This window comes from Abramis brama, assembly GCF_963993115.1.
Source record: "Abramis brama genome assembly, chromosome: 18".
Classification (NCBI taxonomy): domain Eukaryota; kingdom Metazoa; phylum Chordata; class Actinopteri; order Cypriniformes; family Leuciscidae; genus Abramis; species Abramis brama.
Window position 1 is genome coordinate 32785412 of NC_139980.1, and position 25253 is coordinate 32810664.

General features: G+C 37.3%; 2 protein-coding genes across 4 annotated transcripts in view; one reads left to right on the forward strand and one right to left on the reverse strand.

Annotated features, from left to right (window-relative positions):
- Nucleotides 1–18285, reverse strand: part of kif13bb (kinesin family member 13Bb) — a 42024-nt gene extending 23739 nt beyond the window's left edge. Inside the window, exons 1-19 of one of the 3 annotated variants that reach the window (XM_084092115.1) lie at nt 18201–18285; nt 17964–18111; nt 17386–17473; nt 16988–17081; nt 11408–11420; nt 11180–11240; nt 10601–10693; nt 9551–9731; nt 8753–8840; nt 8531–8665; nt 6632–6744; nt 6081–6192; nt 5546–5758; nt 5349–5459; nt 4321–4455; nt 4002–4132; nt 3311–3397; nt 2122–2306; nt 580–811 (exon numbers count right to left, since the gene is read on the reverse strand). In XM_084092115.1, the coding sequence (XP_083948241.1) occupies nt 580–811; nt 2122–2306; nt 3311–3397; nt 4002–4132; nt 4321–4455; nt 5349–5459; nt 5546–5758; nt 6081–6192; nt 6632–6744; nt 8531–8665; nt 8753–8840; nt 9551–9731; nt 10601–10693; nt 11180–11240; nt 11408–11420; nt 16988–17081; nt 17386–17458 (2057 nt within the window). In that variant the 5' untranslated portion in view covers nt 17459–17473; nt 17964–18111; nt 18201–18285. Of the gene's footprint in view, nt 1–579; nt 812–2121; nt 2307–3310; nt 3398–4001; nt 4133–4320; nt 4456–5348; nt 5460–5545; nt 5759–6080; nt 6193–6631; nt 6745–8530; nt 8666–8752; nt 8841–9550; nt 9732–10600; nt 10694–11179; nt 11241–11407; nt 11421–16987; nt 17082–17385; nt 17477–17963; nt 18112–18200 lie in introns of those variants that run through there. The other 2 variants (XM_084092114.1, XM_084092116.1) reach the window with 2 other exon arrangements.
- Nucleotides 18286–19194: 909 nt separating this feature from the next.
- ints9 (integrator complex subunit 9) overlaps nt 19195–25253 on the forward strand; it is a 20419-nt gene continuing 14360 nt past the window's right edge. Inside the window, exons 1-8 of the mRNA XM_084092131.1 lie at nt 19195–19331; nt 19466–19593; nt 20732–20792; nt 20888–20950; nt 21061–21200; nt 22297–22383; nt 22464–22584; nt 24784–24918. Of these exons, the coding sequence (XP_083948257.1) occupies nt 19323–19331; nt 19466–19593; nt 20732–20792; nt 20888–20950; nt 21061–21200; nt 22297–22383; nt 22464–22584; nt 24784–24918 (744 nt within the window). The 5' untranslated portion in view covers nt 19195–19322. The remainder of the gene's footprint in view (nt 19332–19465; nt 19594–20731; nt 20793–20887; nt 20951–21060; nt 21201–22296; nt 22384–22463; nt 22585–24783; nt 24919–25253) is intronic.

A 25253-nucleotide genomic window follows, 5' to 3' on the forward strand; every position in this document is an offset into this window, starting at 1 on the left:
TAAACACGTGATTGGGTTAATGTGCACGTTTTTATCACAAGCTTCAAATCAGAATAGATTTCATGTGCACACTGAACGATTATACAGAGTTTCCTGCTGTTTGTGCATAATAACCATTGGGTCTTTATTTGTTTTAAATAACAGACTTAATATTTATCCATTTCTGGTCAAAATTTTAGACAATGAGCATATGAACCGTTGTGGTTATATGTATGCATGTCGTCTGTGGAGGAGAATCCGAAACAAGGACTGGTGGGACGTTGTTCTGCTCCACTTCACAGACAGACACTCATTTATATGACACTTTATTCAACAGCAAGAACAGCTCGTTCCGGACGTCATTACGCTATTTCAAAGTCATTGCACATGTGTGCGATAAAATCCGATCAAGTGTTTACATGTTCTCTCGATCGGATAAGAAAAGGAATAAACCAGCTCTTCCAATCCGATCGAGCTCAGTCGGACCGATTAAGATGTTTACATGAAGGCTTTTCAGTCAGATCGAGCCGTCAATCCGATTACTAACAGATCATTTGGTTGCATGTAAACGTGGCCACTGAGGTAAAGCAGTTTTCCCACCTCTCCTCGCTCCACTGGCGCAGTCGGTTCTGTGAGGAGGCCGAGCTCATGTGGAGACTCTCGCTGCTGTGGTGATGCTGAAGAGGAGAGCCCTGCGTCTGCAGCTCTGATGACAGGCGTTTGCGCAGATGCTGAAGCTCCTGCTCGTACATCAGCCGCTGGCGCTCCAGAGCCGAACGCTTCTCCTCCTCGTGTCTGCGCTCCAGAGAGTGAAGCACGGACTGCATCGGGTCTGAGACAGACACACAGAGACATTTCACACATACATATATATACACAAATACATATATATATATACACACATACACATATACATATATACATATACATATATATACACATATACACAAATATATATATATATGTGTGTGTGTGTGTGAAATGTCTCTGTATAAAATATATTAAATATATATATTAATCGCGATTAATCGCATCCAAAATAAAAGTTTGTTTACATAATATATGTGTGTGTACTGTGTATAATTATTTTGTATATGTATGTATATGTATATAGGTATATATGGTACCATAAGATTTTCTTCTTCCTGTTCCTTTTTTTTTTTATTCATTCATGCATGTTATGAATGAATGAATTTATATGTATGTATGACTTGTGCAATAAAAAAAATAAAAAAAATATATATATATATGTATATATATGTATATATATGTATATATGTATATATATATATATATATATATATATATATGTATATGTATGTGTGTATATGTGTGTGTGTGTATATATATATATATATATATATATATATATATATATATATATATATATATATATATATATATATATATATATATATATGTGTGTGTATATATATGTATGTATATATATATATATATATATATATATATATATATATATATATATGTGTATATATATATATATATATAAAAAAATGTATGCATATATTTAAGAAATATTTTATATATAAATAAATTTTTCTTAAACATATACATGCATATGTGTGTATTTATAATTATACACAGTACACACACATATATTATGTAAACACAAACCTTTATTTTGGATGCGATTAATCGTTGTTGTGATTATAATACGGAGCAAAATTAATTAGCCTATTATCAATTTAACCATTAATTATGCAGCATGACGAAAATGTGACTAAGTTTTCATTGACTAAAACTAGACTAAAACGCCCAGAATAAGGTTGACTAAATATGATAAAAACTAAAAATGACATTTGACAGAGGACTAAAGGCCCTTGCACACTGAGTCCGAAATGTTCGTATGCGTTTTTTCGTATTCGTGATTCAGTGGCTCTGAATTGTCAAAACACCATTCAAAACGCTTGCTACAGATGCGAAAAACGCAGAAAATCAAACCCGATCCGAATTTATTTATGACGGATAAACAATTGTATTTATTTTTTAACATGCGAAAATTTTGGACGCAAATTTCGGGACCTTAAGACTAAATTTTAAAATAGCTGACAAAATGAACACTACTTTGAAAACGCTTATATTGATTGTTACAGTTTGTGTGTTAGGCGACATGTCCCTCACCATTGCTTCCCAGCGCTTTCATCATGACTTCTGTCTGTGCAGACTCGAAACTGAAGCTGGTGTCACTGGAGCCGTGACTGAGACGGTCTATGTCCACATCTAGACACTCCGGGTGAAGACCAGCCTTCATCACACACCCTTCCTCATCCTCCACGCCAACACGATACATGTTAGACACGCTGATCCTGAGAAACGCAAAGAGAAGACACCAGTCAGTACGCACTTTTACACACAGGTTTTTGAGAGGTCATTTAAGGGGAGACACCCCAGGTGAATAGGAAAAAAAAACCTAATAGATTTCAGCATGAAACTTCCCCAGTTGATTACTGACATTAAGACAAATATCTTTTGTGTTACAAGTTTTTAGAATATTTATTTTTAAATATGCAAATTAGGTAGCATCTCATTAAATATGCGCTAATTTGCATACATTTCCAGAAGAGAAATCTGAACATTGGATAAAGCCAGATTCAAAATTCTTGTTTCATTTTGTTGACATATTAGAGTCAAGGGTTTTTACAGAGGGGATGTTGGATATCTGTTTTTATCACTCCATTAATCAGAAAAAACTGTCAACAGCCATAAAAAAAAATCCACTTTCGCCTCGTTTTTAGGTATAAAATGTTGTATAAATCAGAATCTGGATGATATATGAACAAACCCCTCTGTAAAAACCTTAAGAATATAGATAGGAATACAACTGGAAAGTTTGGTGTACGTAAGTGCTGCTCAGAGTATGAGAAAAAAAACTATTTTGAGAAAACGGCCTTTAAAATTGACATCAGCCAATGAGATTTCGCTTTAGAGTTAAATGCCTCATTGTACTTTCACGATTGGTTGCTGATAAAAAAGGAAATGACCATATTTGGATCCAACAACATCATACAGGAGAGAGAGAGAGAGTATGTGATAGGGTGCAGACAGCGATGTTGATTTACAACGCCAACTTTTGTTGAATTTAGGAGAAATCTACAGACGTAAATAGACAAAGTGTAGTAAAATAAAGACCTAAATGTGGATTTTGGACTTTTTTTCACCACAAGTCTGAAAGAAGACATGTTATTGAAGACAAATAGCCCAAAATCTCAAAATTGACCAGTGAAAAAGTCTCTCCCCTTAAGAAGAGGACACATAAAATGGCATCTTTGAGGATTTACACTTGACCAGAGTGTAAATGCGTCTCGCTGACCTGAAGAAGTGGTTGTTTCCCCAGAGGATTCGGTCCCCATGATGCAGCTGGACCGGAGACGAGATGACCGCTCCATTCACACACGTGCTGCACACAGAGACACGCAGTGTATGAGTCATCACATGTACACACTTTCTTACTATCACTGGCTATAGAGCAGAGACGGACTGAGACATATGACTATGTATCATACAGAACATCAACATTTTAGGTTTAGAGCTTATTTAATAGTGTTAATGCAATTAATGAAGGTTTACACCCTGTATAAACAATATTTAGTTCAGTATTATAGTTTAGTTCATTATAAATATATTATATAATTTAACTTTATAATTTTATCTGTGTAGTTGTTATATTCTTTTTTTAAATGACAATTTACAATTTCTATACAATACAATAACTTTACAATAATTATGTTTTTTTAATATATATATATATATATATATATATATATATATATATATATATATATATATATATATATATATATATATATTAAGTTTATTTTCAGTTAACATTTTATTTCAAGTAACGAAAATATTTTTTCATGGCTTTAGTTTTAGGTAACTATAATAACCCTGTTTGTAATTTTAGACATCATTTATGATGTTTTTTTTGCTCATAATTCTCCATATGTGTAAATTAGTGTGTGTGTGTGCGCGTGAGTGTGTGTGTGTGTGTGTGTGATTACCGAGCGTTTCTCTTCGGGGTGAGTGTGACTCCCGACTCTAGTTTGATGTCGATGACACAATGCTCCGACTGAATCGCCAAACCACACAACTGAATGTCCTGAGAGTCCGCAGAACCCACACGAGTGTGTTCCTGTGCACACACACACACACACACACACACACACAAATGGAAATACAACCCTTCAAAACATGTTGCTTTCAAATTGAAATCATTACAGCAGATTTACCACTTACACATGCATATATTGTGTGAATTGTTATACATGAAATGTTCAAGCTGAGAAGGTAACACTAGTTTTCATTAATTTGTGTCTGTACCTTTAAGTAATACACAAGCAGCTCGTTGAGGGCGGGGTCTGCGTTCAGATTGACCAGGAAACATTTGTCATCAATGACTCGGATCCCAGAAGACTGCAAAGAAATTCCCAAACTTTCCAGCTGCTTCTGTCGCTCCTAGAGAACCAGACACATTCAATTCAGCGGACAGAAGCCATTGTGTGATTTGCTGACTGTCCTGAGGAGTTTTATCATTTCTTTAAATACAAAAAAAAAACAGACAAAACCCCCATAACCCACAATTATAACAAAAAAGATCAACAATTATACACTGTAAAAAACATTTTTCATCTGCGTATTTTGGAAAAAAATAATTTAAAAATAGTCTTCGTTAAAGCGTTATAAACCATGAGCCAAGCCAATCAGCTACAGGTTGAATCATAACATTACAAACTTTGATTTGAAGCAAAAATAACTAGAATACAAAGGTACTTCACGGCTTTAGTGAGGGAAAGAACTACAATCCGATAAAGCATTGAGAACGGCATAATCGAATTAAGAACAATGAAAAAATATAAAACTTCTAATTTACAAATGCTTACTATTTATATATTAAAAAATATATTTTAAGTTTATTGCAAAATATGCATAAATGTATAAATATAAATATACATATACATAGGAGTGGGCGGAGCTAAAGAGATCTTTTGGAGCATGATGCTTGTTTCGACACTCTGATTGGTGTAATTGTCTGCACAGCATCATGGGTAATGTAATTTTTCACTAGGAAATCCACAGTTAAACACCATTATTTAAAAAATATGCTTAAATAATGTTGGCTAATGGCTTCAACAGATCAAATGCTTTAAATGTAATAACCTCGTAGCTTTAAAGGCCTATTAGTTATCATTCAAAATCAATTTCCTAATGGAAGTTTTTACTGGATCTCAACTTTAGCGCCAGTTTATCAGGATTTTGTGGATGGAAATGGTGCTTTGTTAAATTCGTAACTTTGGATGGAAATCTAATGTGACGTCAGATGCACATCCCGCATCTTGTGTGTTCAATACCTGTGCGATCTCCTCCGTCTTCCTGAGTTTCTCCTCCCAGCTCACCATCATCTCCTTGATCAGCTTCTCAGACTCCTCTAGTCTGTCTTTCAGCTCAGGAGCTTTCATTGACTTCACACACAGAAAAACACTTCTGAATGCACTAGAGGTCAAAGTTCATCTCTTTATCACAGCAGACAGGTGTCAGTGTGACGTACCTCAGCCTCGGTCAGCTGACTGCGCAGTTTCTCCACCTCTTCTCTCAGCTCTCTGATGATCCTGGCGTTTGGATCTTCGTTAACCACAGCGTGATTGACGATGCTTTTGGCCCGGTCGGCGTACCGTAGCGTGGACAGAGTCTCGTCGTAGTTGTCGGCCGCTGGACTAATCGTGGCAACCATAGCTGTTCGACTGTTGCCTCCTAAACTGTCCTGACATGCAAAACAAAAGAGGAAATTACATCAGAAAGTTGTTATCTATGCCAAGCCAAATCTATGGCATATTTTCCATAACAACAACTCAAATAGATGTGTTTTTTTGTACTTTTCAGATCTTGTCGGCGCATATGAACAGTGCATTTTAAAAGAGCTGTTGAGTTTTTTGTGTTTCACAGAAAAAATAACAGCATACAGGGACTGATTGACATGATTAGAGTGAGAAAACAATGACAAAATCTTAATTTTGAGCCACCCTACTCCTTGAATAATTAGATTCTAACAAGGTGTGCAGTGTTAAAATAATGCGTATCGTCACCTTCAGTAACCATGTGAGCACAGAGTCTCTGTAAGGGACAAATTTACTCTTGTTTCTTCCTGCGCCCTGCTCAGCCAATGCCGAAATCACCAGTCCGAGAGTTGTGAGAGACCTGAACACACACATTAGCACAAGAATACACTGAAATATGTGTAAATGACAGTGTGTTTGAGTGAAACCTGAAAATATGAAGGGATAAACAAAAATAGTGTCTAAATGGACAAATATCAGATGATTAATCGAATTAATTAATTTAGGAACAGCAAAACTCCCCAACGTGTGTGTGGTTCACTATACTATTGGGACAAAATGGGGGGACGATATTGGGACATTTTTTGGTCCCCATGCGGAAAACAGCTTATAAATCATACAGAATTATGTTATCATACAGAAAAATGCAGAAAGTTTTCTGTGATGGGTAAGTTTAAGAGTAGGGTTAGTGTAAGTGGATAGAACATATTTTGTACGGTATAATTCATTATGTCAATGGAAAGTCCCTATAAATCATGGAAACCTGTGATTTTGTGTGTGTGTGTGTGTGTGTGTTTAACCTGTTAATGTTGCTGCCTTCTTTGAGTCTCTCTCCTCCAGCTCCGGTCTTATCCGCTCGTTCACTGCCGGCCAGATCCACCAGACTGAGTTTACTCACCTTCTCTCCACTCGTCTGAAAGAAACATTCCAGTCTATGACAATAATACAGCCAGTAGATCCGTCTTTTCTTTTAAGTCCACATGAAATGAAAGTTGCAACCGAATTTACTAGCATATTGTGATGCATTTTCAAATGAAACGACTATTAAACAAAACAAAAATTACCATAAGACCAGTAGCATGCATTAAGAAAATAACTAGTGTCAAATTTGATTTCATGCTGACTTTAACAGTGATATTTTAGTTATATATTATTATATATTATGTATTACAGTTTTTATTACTAGTTTAATCAGTTTTTATTTTTTTGATTTTATATATTAATTCATTTATTTTAATTAACTAAAAGTTGTATTAATTGTGTTGTTTTTGTCATTTTTACTAGTTTTTTTCCCCGTCTACATTTTTTTTTTTAAATACATTTTTAACAGTTATTTCAGTACATAAAGTTAAAATAAATGAAAGGATAAATGGTACTTTGGCAACTAGCTGAAATAAAATAAGCTTAATTTTTATATTTTATTTTGGTTAAGTTCATCTTCTTTCAAGTAACGAAAGTTTTGTATGGTTTTATTTAACTATAATAACTATGTGATTTCTTCATTACTAGTTAAACCAAACTGAATTGCGAAAAAAATTGATTTTTACGTTTTCTGGGGATAATGTGAGTGATGCAAACATTTCTTAAGAAAATATAAATATCTCTATATTTGCTAAATTCAATTAGTGCCCCTAGTGGTACTAAATAACACACTTCACCTTTCATTAAAAGGGTTTAAAGGTGCAGTAAGCGATTTCTGAGAAACACTGTTGGTCTTTGAAATCAACCCAAACAAACACACCCCTCCCTTCATTGCTCCACCCCCCAAAATGCATGAACATGCAGTGCAGAGTGGATGTGTCTTTATCATAGCCGAAGTTATTAAGACTCAACCTCTGCGTCCGTTTTCATCATGAGTGGACACGCCCCCTACAGCTGATTGGCTCACTCTCTCTCCTTCCCCATCATGAGTGGACACGCCCCCTACAGCTGATTGGCTCACTCTCTCTCCTTCCCCATCATGAGTGGACACGCCCCCTACAGCTGATTGGCTCACTCACTCTCCTCCCTCATCATGAGTGGGACACGCCCCCTACTGCTGACTGGCTCACTCACTCTCCTCCCCCATCATGAGTGGGACACGCCCCCAACTGCTGATTGGCTCACTCACTCTCCTCCCTCACCATGAGTGGGACACACCCCCTACTGCTGATTAACTCACTCACTCTCCTCCCCCATCATGAGTGGACACACCCCCTATTGCTGATTAACTCACTCACTCTCCTCCCTCACCATGAGTGGGACACACCCCCTACTGCTGATTAACTCACTCACTCTCCTCCCCCATCATGAGTGGACACACCCCCTATTGCTGATTAACTCACTCACTCTCCTCCCCCATCATGAGTGGACACGCCCCCTACAGCTGATTGGCTCACTCACTCTCCTCCCCCATCATGAGTGGGACACGCCCCCAACTGCTGATTGGCTCACTCACACTCCTCCCTCATCATGAGTGGGACACGCCCCCTACTGCTGATTGGCTCACTCACTCTCCTCCCTCATCATGAGTGGGACACGCCCCCTATTGCTGATTAACTCACTCATTCTCCTCCCCCATCATGAGTGGACACACCCCCTACAGCTGATTGGCTCACTCTCTCCTTCCCTATCATGAGTAGACATGCCCCCTTCAACAGTGTTTCTCAGAAATCTCTTACTGCACCTTTAATTTGATGACTGAGAGATCTGTGTCTCACCCCCGTCTTCAGGTCTCTGAGCGTGTGTGTTAGAATGATGTTGAAAACGGCATGTGACCGGCTGCTCTCCTCGTTCATGTTTGTGGCCGCCACAGTGCGGGATTTATTCCCCTCCGACATCAGAGACTCGATGTCCTGACAAACAAAAAAAGGACGTTCACAAACATACTGTTTTAGCACTGAGAGCATTAGACTGGATATTCATGAAGGTGTTGGAAGAACCTTGTAACTGGTCACAGCGAGACGGGACAGACCGTCTACATACGGCCCCAACACATTATGCTCCCGGACCCTCAACGCCTGCCGGCTCCTGAGAGAAACATCGCAGCAATTTTTCATAAGAGCCAACAATATTTGCAGTACACAATGCAAAATTTTATTCGAGCATATTAAGCATTGTAATTGTATAATTTGTACAGGTTTTTAATGAATGCCGGAAACCTTATAGCAAGCAAAAAGAGAGATGCTTCACTGGTGGCAAAATGGGCTTTCAATAAAACCTGGCTGCCTATGTAGTAGAAAGGCGAAAAAAAATGTAAATCGGTTCTACACGACTAAAGAAAACTAAGAAAAAGAAGAGAAAACTACCAAATAGGTAGGAAAACTTCAACACCCATAATGCACTGGGCATGTTGGCGTCCAAGGCCACGCCCAGTCTGCTCCTATTGGATAGGCTTGACCAGAGTCAAATACTACCCTGCTTTAGTAGGAAAAACTACTTAGCAAACTTTTAGTCATAATGGTGTCGATGATCATGACCAACATTTCAAACTGGATGACTACGAACACAGAGTTTTAGGCCAAACCGAGGGAGAAAAACTGAAAGAAACTGCCATTCTGACAGTTAAAATGTCCGCCGGATGATGCACCCTGGATTTCATGGCCCAGCTAACACAGAGAAAGAGTAAACATTGTCCATTTACATATACTACCAGCATTGTAACAACACAAAGAGGGTTGAAAATCAGCGAACTTGCACTTTAATTGTAAAATAATGTGCATGTAGTTGTTCATCCTCACCCTTTGGGATCTAGAAGGTCTCGGACCTTCTCGTTGTAGATCTCCATGTATGAGACCTCCACGGTGAAGCTCTCGCCCTCCCTCTGCTCCTGTACGGTGCGCTCGAACAGAGAACTGCACAGACGCGGGATCAGACCCGGCTGCTCGGTCGTTCCCATCATCGTGTACGACTTTCCTGAGCCTGCAGCCAATCAAGACAAAGAGGGAACAGCGGGAACCAATCAGAGATCAGATCTTTGTTTAACCCTATAAAGCAAAACCGTATCACATTTGATACATACATTTCTAATTTGCTGAAAAACATGATGTACACAATCTACTACATGGCAACTGTCATACAATTTTATCAAGTAAAAGGTCTTTTAGTATAATTGTACAAACGTCCACCTTCAGTTTGTGGTTCACGACTACTGAATTTTAGGTAAAAGTAAGAATCACTTTTATATTGTTAGTAATATTTCAAGGTGAACACTCGATTATCCATTACATCGTTTTTCACTCATGTTAAAGTGCATCAACTATGATCCATCAGACTTTTGAGGAACGCTTATTTGTTCATCCCTCAATCTCCATCATATTGCATTGCATTGCATGCTTTAAAACTCCAGAGTTCTGATCATAACACTAAGCATTTGCATATCATCTCGCTAAGACGTATTACTGGGAGATATAGAGTGACAATTGATATTTATATGACTTTATGCAAGTATCTGCTATACTGTTATAAAGATCTAATTTATTTACAAGCTATCAGAATTTCATATTTTTGGCCATACAAATCTGCATCAAATTGAATATTTAGGCTCTATATTCTCACTATATCATATTATATGAGACATAAAAGCATAATTGATCAAATATGATACACAACATAAAACACACATGCAAACATTTTAAGTATTTTGTACAATAAATTGTTCCTTAAAAAAATATAATTTCATATGTCAGGCTTTACAGGGTTAAATATGTTTCATTGTTCCAGTTTTATTGTTTTGTTTAATGCACAGCCATTTTACACACTTTTTGCACAGATAGCTGTCCTAACTGTACCTGTTTGCCCATATGCAAATATACAGGCGTTGTATCCTTGAAAAGCGCTGTCCAGAAGACTCTCTCCAAGACACTGAAACACCACATCCTGACCTACAGGTTAGAAATGACAAAACATAAATAATCATATTTTGCAAAAGAGAATAACCGGCATCATGCATTACTAAATCAACTGAAAATACTGCAGAAACATTCAATAGAAGTTTATCAAATGCCTTCAAGTTTATCGTCTGTTTACTTCCATTGAAAGTGTCTCTCTGTAACTGAGATTTTTGGTTTTGTAATTAACAAATGCAGCAACTGCTTATAAAGCTTAACGTCTTGAACCTTGTTTTTACTTTTAGAGCTGATAAACTGCAGATGAAAAGCAGATTTGATCAAGTAGTTTTACAGGTTTGTCTTTTCTTCAGAAAAGGAAACACATGCTGGGAATATTGATGTCTATAAGAGTTTCTATTGTCAGCATAAATAATGTCTGATGATTCATATCACTGCAGTATAAAGGTATAAACAGATTAAGAGTTTCCATAATGGGAATAGTCATAAAAGAGAAATGCATTATTTTTAATATCAACAGACCTGCAAACTTGGCCGCTTCAGCCTCATCTATAGACCAGAAGCAATAATCATATGCAAAAACCTGGAATGAGACATCGCAATCTTGAAATGAGCCGTTTAAATGTTCAACAGAATAATGACTTTACAAATCCAGTCGAACATGTTAAGTTAAACCCTTTTCTGTTATGGCAAAGTGACAAAGCTTTTGTTCACATTAATGTAATGCAAAATTGACATGAGAGAACTCACCTTTGGTTTGTTCCTGTATTTACAAAAGGACAGACAAAAAAAACACACATTAATATTAGATATGCATCACTCACACAACACATAGACAATACAAATACAGAATCAATGAGTAACATTTTTCATGTTTAATTCAATGTGTTACTTGCTGTTTCTTTGTAACTATTTGTAAAATGTACTAGTAATTTAAGAATGAAAATAGTTAATAGTTTCAAAGTAAATCCTACACCAAATGTGGATTTACAAATCTCTCTCCTTGAGTTTTCATAGGCCACATTCCCACTGTTTTTGACCAATTCAATATGACTATAAAAGAATAATAATTATTATGATTTTGTGATTATTATTATTATTAAAAAAAAGAAACATTGTTATAACATTATTATACTGTAAAAAAATCAATACATTTAATTATTCTACTGTAAAATTACAATACTAATATTTACGTCTTAATTTCTTCATTTTCAAACCGTAACCCATCGGGCTTTTATTTTGTCGGGTTGCTGGCTGCATTAAATTGATCAAAAGTGACAGTAAAGACATTTAAAATGTTACAAAAGCTTTCTATCTGAGATAAATGCTGTTCTTTTGAACTTTCCATTCATCAAAGAATCCTGAAAAAAATTGTACACAACTGTTTTCAACATTGATAATAATCATAAATGTTTCTTGAGCAGCAAATCATCATATTAGAATGATTTCTGAAGGATCATGTGACACTGAAGACTGGAGTAATGATGCTGAAAATACAGCTTTGTATATTCACATACATAGAAAACAGTTATTTTAAATTGTAATTGAGTGTGTGTATGAGAGAGAGAGAGAGAGAGAGAGAGAGAGAGAGAGAGAGAGAGAGAGAGAGAGAGAGAGAGAGAGAGAGAGAGAGAGAGAGAGAGAGAGAGAGAGAGAGAGAGAGAGAGAGAGAGAGAGAGAGTGTGTGTGTGTGTGTGTGTGAGTGTGAGTGTGTGAGTGTGAGTGTGAGTGTGAGTGTGAGTGTGTGTGTGTGTGTGTGTGTGTGTGTGTGTGTGTGTGAACATACCCCCTCCCCCAAATCTCAGATCCCCCACTGAAGGCCATTGTGTAATTCGCACTCTGAAATATGTGCAATATCTGAGGACAAGCTGAACCGTGTGTGAGAATTACACAATGAAACCAAATTCTTTAAGCCTCCTTCATCTCAAGTTTTACGTGAACTAAAAACCACCCTGATATCATTAACATGACAAGCAGTATCTGCATAAGTGTCCTGTCTCGACTTGCACTTCATAATGAAGACACAAGTTTGCTGCCAGGGATAATTATGGAATTTGAGTAAACTTTCTTGAATAAGCCTGTAAAACCTGTTTGCACGCCAACACTGCAAGTTACAGCAGAGGAGGTTCATGACTAGATCTCCGCTCAGAAACGGAGAAAGGGTTGGACACAACCGAGGAGACTCAGGTGACCTGGAACACGGCCAGATCTCTGAGAAAACAAACACACCCTTTATAAAGGAGGAGACATGGAAAAGGACTGAGGGAAAGAGAAAATATGTCTGGTCTTTAATATAACAGCTTGATGCGTGCTGACAGACGACCAACACAAAACCCAGAGCTGATTATTCCCGTTGAAGGACAGACAAACTGCTGGATCAGTGACTGTGAAATCAAACACTGGTGACTGATGAAGGCTCTGCTTCAAAACCAACACACTCCTCTTTGTGTTAATGGAGCAAAGAGACCCGACACTCAAAAACTGAGGCATGCAACATATGCATTGACAAAAACGTCAGGCCATTATGAAATAAATAAAAAATCTTGCCTCAACTGGCTTAAAAAAATAAAATAAAAAATAAATAAATTACAATAATGTTTAGACTGTTTAAACAAGCAAAACTGTTTAACAACCAATAGAAATCCAGCAACATTATTTAATTGAACATTTATTATATTGGCTGGATAACTACTCATCAAGTACCAAGAAACCGCTAAGAACACCTTTAGCAGCCAGCAACCACTCAGAAGACCTTAACAAACCCATAGCAACACTCTTGTAACCACCCAAAAAAATCTTAGCAACTCGCAACCTCTGAGAATAACGCTAGGCAAAATTCTATAGCATAATTCCCTATTAAACACACACAGTACCTTAGCAACACCCTAGCAACCACCCTGACCACATTGATAACCACTTAATGCCCTAGAAACCACCCAGAACACTTAAGCAACTGCTTAGAAACCACCCAGAACACCTTGACAACCACATAATGCCACCCAGAATACCTTAGCAACTGCTTAGAAACACCCTAGCAGCCACACAAACACATTGACAACCACTTAATGACCTCGAAACCACTAAGAACACGTTTGCAACTGCAGAACAACCAACTAGAACACTCTAATAATCATGTAATTCCCTACAAACCACTCAGAATACCTTAGCAACTGCTTAGAAACACCCTAGCAACCACCCAGAACACACGGACAACCACTTATTGACCTAGAAACCACCAAAAACACCTTCGCAACTGCCGAACAACCAACTAGAACACTCTAATAATCATGTAATTCCCTCCAGGCCACTCAAAATACCTTAGCAACTGCTTAGAAACACCCTAGCAACCACCCAGAATACAATGACAACCACTTAATGATCTAGAAACCACAGAGAACACCTTTGCAACTGCTGAACAACCCTGTGAAAACACACAGTACCTTAGCAACACCATAGCAACCGCCCTGACCACACTGATAACCACATAATGCCCTATAAACCACCCAGAATTCCTTAGCAACTTCTTAGAAACACCCTAGCAGCCACCCAAACACATTGACAACCACTTAATGACATATAAACCACTAAGAACACCTTCGCAACTGCAGAACAACCAACTAGAACACTCTAATAATCATGTAATTCCCTCCAGGCCACTCAGAATACCTTAGCAACTGCTTAGAGACACCCTAGCAACCACCCAGAACACAATGACAACCCCTTAATGACCTAGAAACCACAGAGAACACCTTCGCAACTGTTGAACAACCAACTAGAACACTCTAATAATCATGTAATTCCCTCCAGGCCACTCAGAATACCTTAGCAACTGCTTAGAGACACCCTAGCAACCACCCAGAACACAATGACAACCACTTAATGACCTAGAAACCACAGAGAACACCTTTGCAACTGTTGAACAACCAACTAGAACACTCTAATAATCATGTAATTATCTCCAGGCCACTCAGAATACCTTAGCAACTGCTTAGAAACACCCTAGCAACCACCCAGAACACAATGACAACCACTTAATGACCTAGAAACCACCGAAAACACCTTTGCAACTGTTGAACAACCAACTAGAACACTCTAATAATCATGTAATTCTCTCCAGGCCACTCAGAATACCTTAGCAACTGCTTAGAAACACCCTAGCAACCACCCAGAACACAATGACAACCACTTAATAACCTAGAAACCACCGAAAACACCTTTGCAACTGCCGAACAACCAAATAGAACACTCTAATAATCATGTTATTCCCTCCAAACCACCCAGAAAATCTTAGCAACTGCCCAGCAATAACTTCACTGCGTCCAAATATGTCTACTTTGGTAGTACTTTGAGTTAAGACTTAGTCAAGCTAAGTTTCCAAAGTTTCCTTTGAAAATTTAGAGATGTACGATTCTGGATAAATTAAGAATAATGATTTTTTTGTTTCAAACAGAAACATCACAATTCAAACAACTAAACAAACTTTACTAGAGGTTCTGAAAATGTTAATTGCTGCAGTGTATTTAAAATGTTTAATTAATCTGAATTTTAAAAAGAATGGGGTTGAATGAATAATTCAATGACTCACTCATAAATACGTGGCTTGTTTCATTACTGGATGAATTTGCGTTTTTGAACGAATCTCTTGATTCAATGATTGAATCAATGAAAAATACATTTTTTAACAGTCACTTGTCGCCACCTACTGGTGTAACGACGTCAATCGCGTCGTTACTTTCAAAAGGTGATTTGCTCTATTTTGATCTCTACCGTAGACGTCAGTGTTTAGAACAGAACTATAAACTTTTATCCCAGTACTTCTGTGATAATATAAATATTTGTAATACGGAAATAATCGTACCTATACATGACAACTGCTTTCTCTGGCACAGTGGCAGCGCAGATGCAGATATGAATGTTGAGGTGTGAACAAAGGTTGAACACACACTGGCGAATCATTGTCATTTAGGGATGAGATCACGAGGGTGTTTGAATCGAGATGGCGATCTTTTAAACGTGGAGCTCTACTAAAATGCCAAGTATTCATAGGAAGTAACCAAGATATCATTTGTAAAGCTGTGTGAAGAGGAGGACATCACACATTGTGCAGCTTTGTTTTAAGTTGCCTGAAAAGACCCAATGAGACATGAGTAATTTAGCTTCTTGGGGGTTTTCGGGAGTATCCAGGGTTACCCTTGACCTGCCAACGAACCTTCAATCGTTTCTATGGACACTAAAGGTCAGATGAGAGGAGGAATGTAGAGCAAGAAAGAAAATGCCAAAGAGAGAATCAGAATCCTGAAACAGAAAGTCTAATCTGCTAAATAGAGATTCTCTGTTTCTACTTTACTGAGTGATCAGACTCATTATTTCACCCGGTGAGCAATAAAAGGCAACCACCTAGCAACTAGAAATTACCCAGAACACCCTAGAACAGTGGTGGCCAGTTTTGCACAGGCAAACAACACTTACTGTACATGTTCTTCAGATCTAATTAATACTACTTCAATAGTTTGAGGCTTGTCAAGACTAGATTAAGAGTCATCTAAACAAGAGCTGCAAAAACCACATCTACAAATTGTACTACACTGCAAAAAAATGCTTTTCTTACTCAGTATTTTTGTCTTGTTTCCAGTCCATAATAACTAAACATCCTTAAATCAAGATGGATTTATTAAAGTAATAAAATGCCATAAGATATTATGTCTTGTTATCAGGGGGGAAAAAATCTAAATGAAGTGAGTTTTTTGCTTAGAACAAGCAAAATTATCTGGCAATGGGGTCAGAAAAATAAAAACGAGATTATTTTTCTTACCACATTGGCAGATTAATTTAGCTTGTTTTAAGCAAAAACTCACTTAATTTAGATTTGTCCCCGCAGAAAACAAGACATAATGTCTAATGGGATTTCACTCATCTAGTAAATTCATCTTGATTTAAGATTTTTTTTAGATATTTGGACTGGAAACAAGACAAAAATACTGAGTAAGAAAATATTTTTTTTGCAGTGTATACTGACCGTTCGACAAACACACACCCACACAAACACACACACACACACACGTTTACTTAGCTATCTAAATGGGGACATTCTATAGACGTAATGAGTTTTATACTGTACTGTATATTTTATCCCCTTACACTAACCCTACCCACAGAAAACTTTCTGCATTTTTAACATAAAAAAAAAAAAAAAAAACCTTTAATTACTTTATTTTTATACCAGATTTACAAATGAGGACGTGAGGTTTTGGTCACTTCTGTGTACAAATTTGTCCCCAAAATATAGTTAAGTTGGTACACACACACACACACACACACAATCCAGTTTACCTGCTGTCGCCCTTTCCCAGGTTTCCACTGGACGGGTTCAGGACGGTCTGGTTTCCTTCCATGTCCACAACACATTTTGTCTTTAAGTCTCGTTCTGTAAAACACACATTAATAACAGTCAATCAGAAACTGGTCAAAATACTGATGGGAATCATATATGAATGTGGATTTCATGTTCTGTGTTTCACTGAAATCAAACACCTAGTCTTTGAAGGGAAAGATATTGCATATGTTTTATCCAATTGTGTTTGCAGGGTTTGTTTATTATTATTATTACGAGCTGCATGTGACGATGCCAAAGAGATCATAAATTAAATAAAGGCCGCAGATACTGACCAGAAACAATCACACGGTCTCTAAACATTAAACACACACATGATGTGACGGTTCACTCTCACCTCTCCTGTTCATGGGTCGCACCCGGACAGCCACTTTCACATTAGACTCGTTCACAGCCCTGTCATCCATCATGAAGATCTTCTGCACCTGCTTCAAGAGGGCCAGTGTTACGGTTTCATCCAATTATGAGAAGTAACTCTTCATGTAACCAACATGCAGTTCAACCAGTTATTAATTTACATTTAATCATTTAGCAGACGCTTTTATCCAAAGCGACATACAAATGAGGAGAACAACAGAAGCAGTTAAACTAACAATAGGACAACAATATGCAAGTGCATGACCCTTCTCAGTTTAGTCTAACACAGTGCATGTCTTTTTATATAGATAGATATAGAAGAGAAGAGTGTTATGGATCAAGTGTTGCCGAAAAAGATGCGTCCTCATACTCAATATTACAAATTATAACCATTTATTTGTCATACAGCTCTGAATATTACCAATGAAACTTGTAAACACTGTAGCATTCTTTCAATTGTTTGATCCGTAACAATGTTGCAATTTAAAGTTCCAAATAACAAATGTGTGAATGCACTCCAAGAAGTTTTCATATATTTAAATAAAGGTTATAATTTACCTGTTCGTGGAGAGAGTGTGTGTGTGTGTGTCTTGCTCGTTATGTAGCTGTGTGTGTCATTCCAGCAGTGATCATGTGGAAGTGTTACAGATTAAAGGACCAGAACGGACTCATCCAGACAGGAATAATACAACACTTCCAGACAAACCTACGGAACAAACATCAAGCCAAGAGTTTATTCGAGGGAGAACAGCGATAAATCCCACTGTTTCATTTCCTGGTCCCTCGCCATCTTACCGTGTTGAACTTCAGCTGATCTTCGGGAGCGTTTGAGCAGGTGAATCACGCACACGGGACTGGCGGACCGTGAGCCGAGCGAGCAGGTAGAGCGGATGCGTCACTCACACGAGTGCTCAAATGGGCGGGGCCTGTCGGCAAGGACTCGTTTCTGATTGGTCAGATATGGTGGGCCTAAATTAGCCTATAATTCTTCGGTTTTATTACGTCTTACTGCAAAAGGAGTGGACATTACTATGGAAGCTTGTTTGTATCTCGCAACTCTGACTTTATAACTCGTATATCTTGAAATTCGGAGAAAGTTGTAAACTCGCATTTGCAAGAGGAAAAGTTTGTTTAAAAAGTTGCTTCAAAAAAAAAAAAAAAAAAAAAATGTATTCAGCGCGGAAAAAAAACTTCTATAGGTGTAAATTATATTATATATATTATTTTTTTCAGACTGCATCAGTAGATTTGTAAACAAAACAAAAAAAGGTAATTAGAAACATAGATCAGATAAAATAATATTATAATTATAAGCAAGTATATTATATCAATACTTTACACACTGTAAAATATGATATGATCAATAAGTGATGACAACATTTTTTACATTGCTTCAACTCATCAAAATAAGTTAAGCAATTTTTTTTTATGTTATACATGATTCAACTCATTTTTCTAAGTCAGTTTAATATAATTTAAGCTGAAATGATGACTTAAGTTGATTGTACTTAAAAATTGAAGGCAGACACTTTTTTTTTTTTTTTTTTTTACAGTGTATAAATATATAATATTGATATAAATACGTATGTAAATAACTAAACATGTACCGTGATATTATTTATATAAACACATATTATATAAACAACACAAATGCAAGGTACTCTTGCATTTTTGGACATGTACAGTGTGTGATATTCCTTAAAATATTTTGGAGTTCCATTTAAATGGTGTTGCCTGCATGAGTATGATTATTCAAAATCGTAATGCAGTGTCACTCTCCACCGCTAGGGGGAAACGCGTGTCTGTCATGAGCTGAATAACACGCACAGACATACAGGAGAAGAAAAGACATCAGCCGTGAATATTATCCTGAAAACAACTAAGTTAGAAAATCAATTCCGTTTCTGAAGATCAGACATGAAATTGGTGCGTATATTAGTGTGATTTGTTAGTACATAACCATGATTTGCCACATGAAATCAGCAATATTGAGTCTCACCTGCAGTAAATGAATCTTTCCATGTTTTGCACATGATCGTGTGTGTGTGTGTGTGTTTCAGTACTGTCTGTCAGGCCATCCCACTCTTCCCTGTAATGTGCTGAAGTTTAAATCCACCACCATCATGCTGGACTGTGGCCTGGACACAACAGCAGCTCTGAGTTTCCTCCCACTGCCTTTAGTGCACAGGTATCAGTATAATAACACTGATCACAATATCTCTATATTATTATTATTATAGCCTGGATCACTCAGAATATATATAGACACTCTGATGTGATGAAATGTGATGATAACTAAATACAGATATGTAAGCAAATGTGTATATCTGTTATATTTACTGTTGATCTAAACAAGATAGGCCTATTACAAGATATTTTTTTCAAGAGTTCATCTCTGTAAGGTTTTATTTGTCTGTATTTGGTTATTCTTTGCATACTGACACTACTTTACTGTATTGCATTTACATTTTGTTGGTGGTACTTGTTGGATGAGTATTTCTGTACTTGATGTGTTTTATGTTTAACACCTCAGTTTAATCATTAAAGAGTGAATTTATTAGTGTATTTACACTACTCTTCAAAAGCTTTTGAAGTCTTCTGCATTTATTTGATCAAAAATACAGTAAAAATTGTGAAATATTATTTTATTAGCTTTTTTCTATGTAAATATATAGTAAAATATAATTTATTCCTGTGATCAAAGCTGAATTTTCAGCATCATTACTCCAGTCTTCAGTGTCACATGATCCTTCAGAAATCATTCGAATATGATTTGATCAAGAAACATTTCTGATTATTATCAGTTTTTTCAGGATTCTTTGATTAATAGAAAGTTCAAAAGAACAGCATTTACCTGAAATAGAAAGCTTTTTAACATTATAAATGTATTTACTGTCACTTTTGATCAATTTAATGCATCCATGCGGAATAAAAGAAAGTATTAAATTCTTTAAAAAAGTTTTGAATGGTAGTGTATAATCGAAGACATTATTTTTACTATATTTTACTTGCATACATTTTTTTTAATCTACTTGACTATTAGTGCTACTGTGCAAGGGTTAAATACACATATTTAATTTTTACTCTGTTTTATTTACCTATTATTATCTATTTAGTCAATTAAAAAAGCATGCATATCTTCATATCACTGAAATATTATATGTATTATATATCTTATAATCTTACATTATACAAAAAAGCTACTAGATATTTTGTGGATTTAAGCAACAGAGAATCACATCCAGTGGACTAAAACAACTAGATGTTATTTAAAGTTTTTTTCTATTAAATACTGATAAAAATCATTTTGTTCTGATGATTTACAGTCCAAGACTCTCCAAGCTCCCAGGATGGGTTTCCAAGGACGGAGCCATAAACCTGGAAAAAGTGAGTGTTTGCTTGACATCGGAGTGATCCCAGTGCTCATTTTATAAATCGCAGTATATTTCCGTTATAAGAAGTATGTTGAATGTGTGTTGTAGGAGCTGAAGGAATGCTCAGGACGCGTGTTTGTCGACTCACAGCCTGAATTCTGCCTCCCTGAAGTAAATATTTCCTCTTCACACGAATGAATCGGCCCCTTCTTCAGCATTTCTGTCATGTCTGTGTATCAGAAAGTATTGTTGTTGAAGAGATGTTTGGATTTGTTTTCCAGAAAGAGTTGCTGGACCTCTCCACCATAGACGTGATCCTGATATCCAACTATCACTGCATGATGGCGCTGCCGTACATCACAGAACACACAGGCTTCACGGGGACCGTATACGCCACAGAACCCACTCTCCAGATCGGCAGGTCTGCTTCTCCAACACACACACTTCTGTTCAGCAAGCATGCATTCAATTCATCAAAAGTGACACTAAAGACATTTATAATGTTACAAAAGATTTCTGTTTCAAGCGATTCATAAAAAGATCCTGAAACAATTTTTTATGCTTTATTATGTCTTTCCATACAAAACCATTTAACACATTTATACAAATAAATATTTAATTTCAAGATATATTTCTTCTACTTTCTTTTCCTTTCATTTTTTTCTTTTGTGATAACCAATAAGTACATAATTAGATACTTTTACATATAAATAAATAAATATTAAATAAAAAAGTTAATATTCACATATATACAGTATCAAGCTCTTATAACCACACCTAATAAATAATTCAAATAATATTATTTGAATATCAAATAGTTATAAATAAGTAAACTAATAAATAGATAAATCAAAAAGGAGGGAGGATTATATGAAAAAGGTAATATATATATATATATATATTCTTTGATTTTAGAGGTGCCCAGATCTTTTAAAAAAATTATACTTTTGCTCTTAATTTCATATGTTATCTCTATAGAATGTACTTTTTAAACTAATAATTTATCTAACCATCTAACCAATCATTTCGGAGAAGGCTAGAATCCACAGTTTTAAAGTCCCACTGTAGTCAATCATTTTATCCCTTAAAACTCATCTTTCATCACAAAAATTACATATTTAAATGTTTTTTCCTTGAAAAAATGTTCTTCATGCCTAAAAATAGTTTGAATGTAACTCGACACCCTTGCCTCATTTAGTATATGCGGTTCTATGAATATGCAAATGAGCCCCGCCTCCACTCACTCACTCACTCAGCTCAGAGATCCACTTGTTGACGATCACACGTTGATCTGATTAAATGTAATTAAAGCATATTAAAAACACCACATAGACATATAAACAACATTAAAAGCTGGATTTTCACCACAGGGGGATTGTAAGTATTTTTGACATGTACTGTATGTGGACCTGATCTCACACTTGCTAATCCCTGATTTTGATATGATCTCCAGTTGATTTATCAGTAAATGAGAGGATCTTGACCTGTAGTAACTGGTTCCGGTGTGTGTGCTTCAGGTTGCTCATGGAGGAGTTGGTGACGTTCATGGAGAGAGTCCCAAAGGCTCATGCTGCCTCCTGCTGGAAGAACAAAGACATTCAAAGGTTCAGCTCATTCAGGCCAAGAGCCGCCCGTTTAGACAAGCATTGGCTGTTTTCTACCTGAGGTTTTGTGTGTATTTCAGGCTTCTCCCAGGCCCTCTGAAGGACGTGGCGGACGTCTGGAGCTGGAGGACGTGTTACAGCATGTCGGAGGTCAATTCTGCCCTCAGTAAAGTCCAGCTGGTGGGATATTCCCAGAAAGTGGTGAGGTCCTCATACCAACACCCCTATCTAACACAAGACTAATTAAAATGATCAACACTACATCCAACCTGGACCTTCTTAAAAAATAAATAAATAAATATTGTCTGCAAGGTGCTCTAAGCGATGTCGGGTGACGTCACTTCTTGTTGACGTTCGAAGTATTGTCAAACAAAACGGAGGCTAGCTCGACCCTCTCTCCTCTTCATCCCGTCCCCTCCCTTCCATGCTTTTCCGATGTTAATTCGGGACTTCGCGTTCCTTCTCCTTTTCCCTCTTCTTTGTTATTTGTTCATCGGAACGTCGTCTCTTTGGTCGTGTGTCGGCCATATCAAAATTCAAGAGAATATAATTCTAACGTTAGTCGTTGTTGTTGTCTAGGACATCTCTCCTCTAACTAACTTCCCTCTTCATGCTTCTCTCTCCTCCACCCCCCACACCCCCCTCCACGTGAACGCGCACTAACCCCCCACCCCCAAATCATTCTTGTCGGTTATTGGCTGGAACACTGTTTGTTATGTTTCGTGGTCCAGGTTGGGCCAGTTTGTTTTTGTTGTCTTTGTGGAGCCTGGGCTGTCTACAGAGACCGCGTTTTTCTACAGTGTGTTCAGGGGACAGGCAGCTAGCGGATAGTGAGGAGATGTTTGCTGGATGTGACAAAAAATGTTTCGGCCTTAAAAACGTGTGACATCGCTTAGAGCAGCTTTAACATGCCTCCATATACTGCACTCTTACTAATAGCCGCGTTTCCACTGTCGGGCCAGTGCGAGCCAGGGCTTTAAACGGGCCGTGCCGGGCTAATAGCCTCGGCCCAATAGCACCGGGCCAGAAGCTCCACAGCGCTTCACTAAAACACGCCCGTAACACGCCTCTCTGGAACAACGTCACACTAACCCATCATTTCACCAACAAATGGAAGTTTTATCATAAAACTAATCAGAAATCACTGGAAACAGCGTTGAAAACAAACACAATAAAAGCGGCCGTTTGCTGGAATTTTTTTTGTTTTGTTTACTTGAATATTTAAAACCCAAGCATCGATGTTTTACCACAGGTTTACAATAAAAAGTGATACATTGATCATAATGAATTAATTTATGTCAAAATTGCACATTAGTCACTCAGAAATAAATTACCGTTATGTCTATTTCACAAAAGAAAGAGGACACACTTACTTTTTCAGTCGCGTCTGTTTCTTTATCTGGTAGTTACAGGACACATAGATACATCACATTTAGAAAGAATGATAATTTCTACAAATATATGCCATACGACCTGAGGAGCTTTAGCACTCTCTCGACTCCCATACAGATATTTTCAGTCAGAGAAACAGAGGAAGCTCCCGATAAAAAAGTTACTTTATTTTATGATAGTCCGGTTTAAAGAGACGAGACGTAGGCTATACTGACAGATAAAATAAAAACATGACTGTGATAGCCTTTAAGATTGGTCTGATTTCTTCAAGCGTTCACTATGTTTTTTTTACTATGCGTATCTTCAAGCGTTTACTGTGGTAACGGTTAGCGTCTTAGTCTTAGCGTCATAGTCTTTTGCATCACAAACAGAAGGCATTCAAACATGAACGCGAGTTAAATTATTTTAAAAGTCTTTAATGCTGACAGAATCACCCGGTGCTGCCGTCTCCCGACTCAGGTGAACTCCGCCTCTGTTGGTAACCACTCCTCTAGCCCGAGCTGGCCCGCTTTGGCCCAAGGTATTCGACGGGCCAGAAATCCTGGCCGTTGGCCCCGAGTAAGCCCCGATCAAGCCCCGGAAGTGACAGTGGAAACGTGACTGGCCCTGGCACGCTCTAGCACGGCCCGGCCCTGGCCCGACAGTGGAAACGCGGCTAATGTCTTTTATTATGCCTCTTTTGCACTTTCCTTTCTACCTCATGACGCCATTTTGCACTGATGTGATCACTGTCCATTTACATATACCTCATTCTCAAAAACACACTTTCTGTGTTAAACTTTACATTTGCACCTTGTTCTGCATTTTGTAATATATTGCACTTGGTATGGTCTTTTAGACAACTGCATTGAGCTGGTCTCTGCATCTGTATCCTTTATTTTGCTCTCCTATAATATGTTATTATATATATATACATATATTTACTGTTTGCACTTCTGCAATGTTGAATCTGAATCTGAATCTGAAGCCGCTGTGTGTAAACGCCTCTGTTTGAACTCTGTCTCTCAGGAGTTGTTTGGAGCGGTGCTGGTCACTCCGTTGAGTTCGGGATATTCTCTGGGCAGCTCAAACTGGATCATTCAGTCACATTATGAGAAAGTGTCTTATGTGTCTGGCTCTTCTCTGCTCACCACACACCCTCAGGTGACGCCACACACACACACAGATCACAGCAGAAACACGCAATCCATCTATCCAGTCCCTCAATGCATGAAAAAATCATCAGTCAAGAGAAATGTTGATTAGTAATTATGTTGGCTTGATAAAGATCTACTATTTGAGCTGCTTCTTCTTCTAAGCTAAAGTTTAAACAGTATCTTCTCCTAGAGCTTTCAAGCTACAACCATCAAACTCGGCTCAGACCTTCAGGCTGTTCTGACTCGGGTTGCTATATCTTTTCTAACTGATCCAACTTATGGTTTTCGTTAAACGGTCAATCAAAAACTACAAAAAAAATGTCTCATAGACTTTCATTGAGG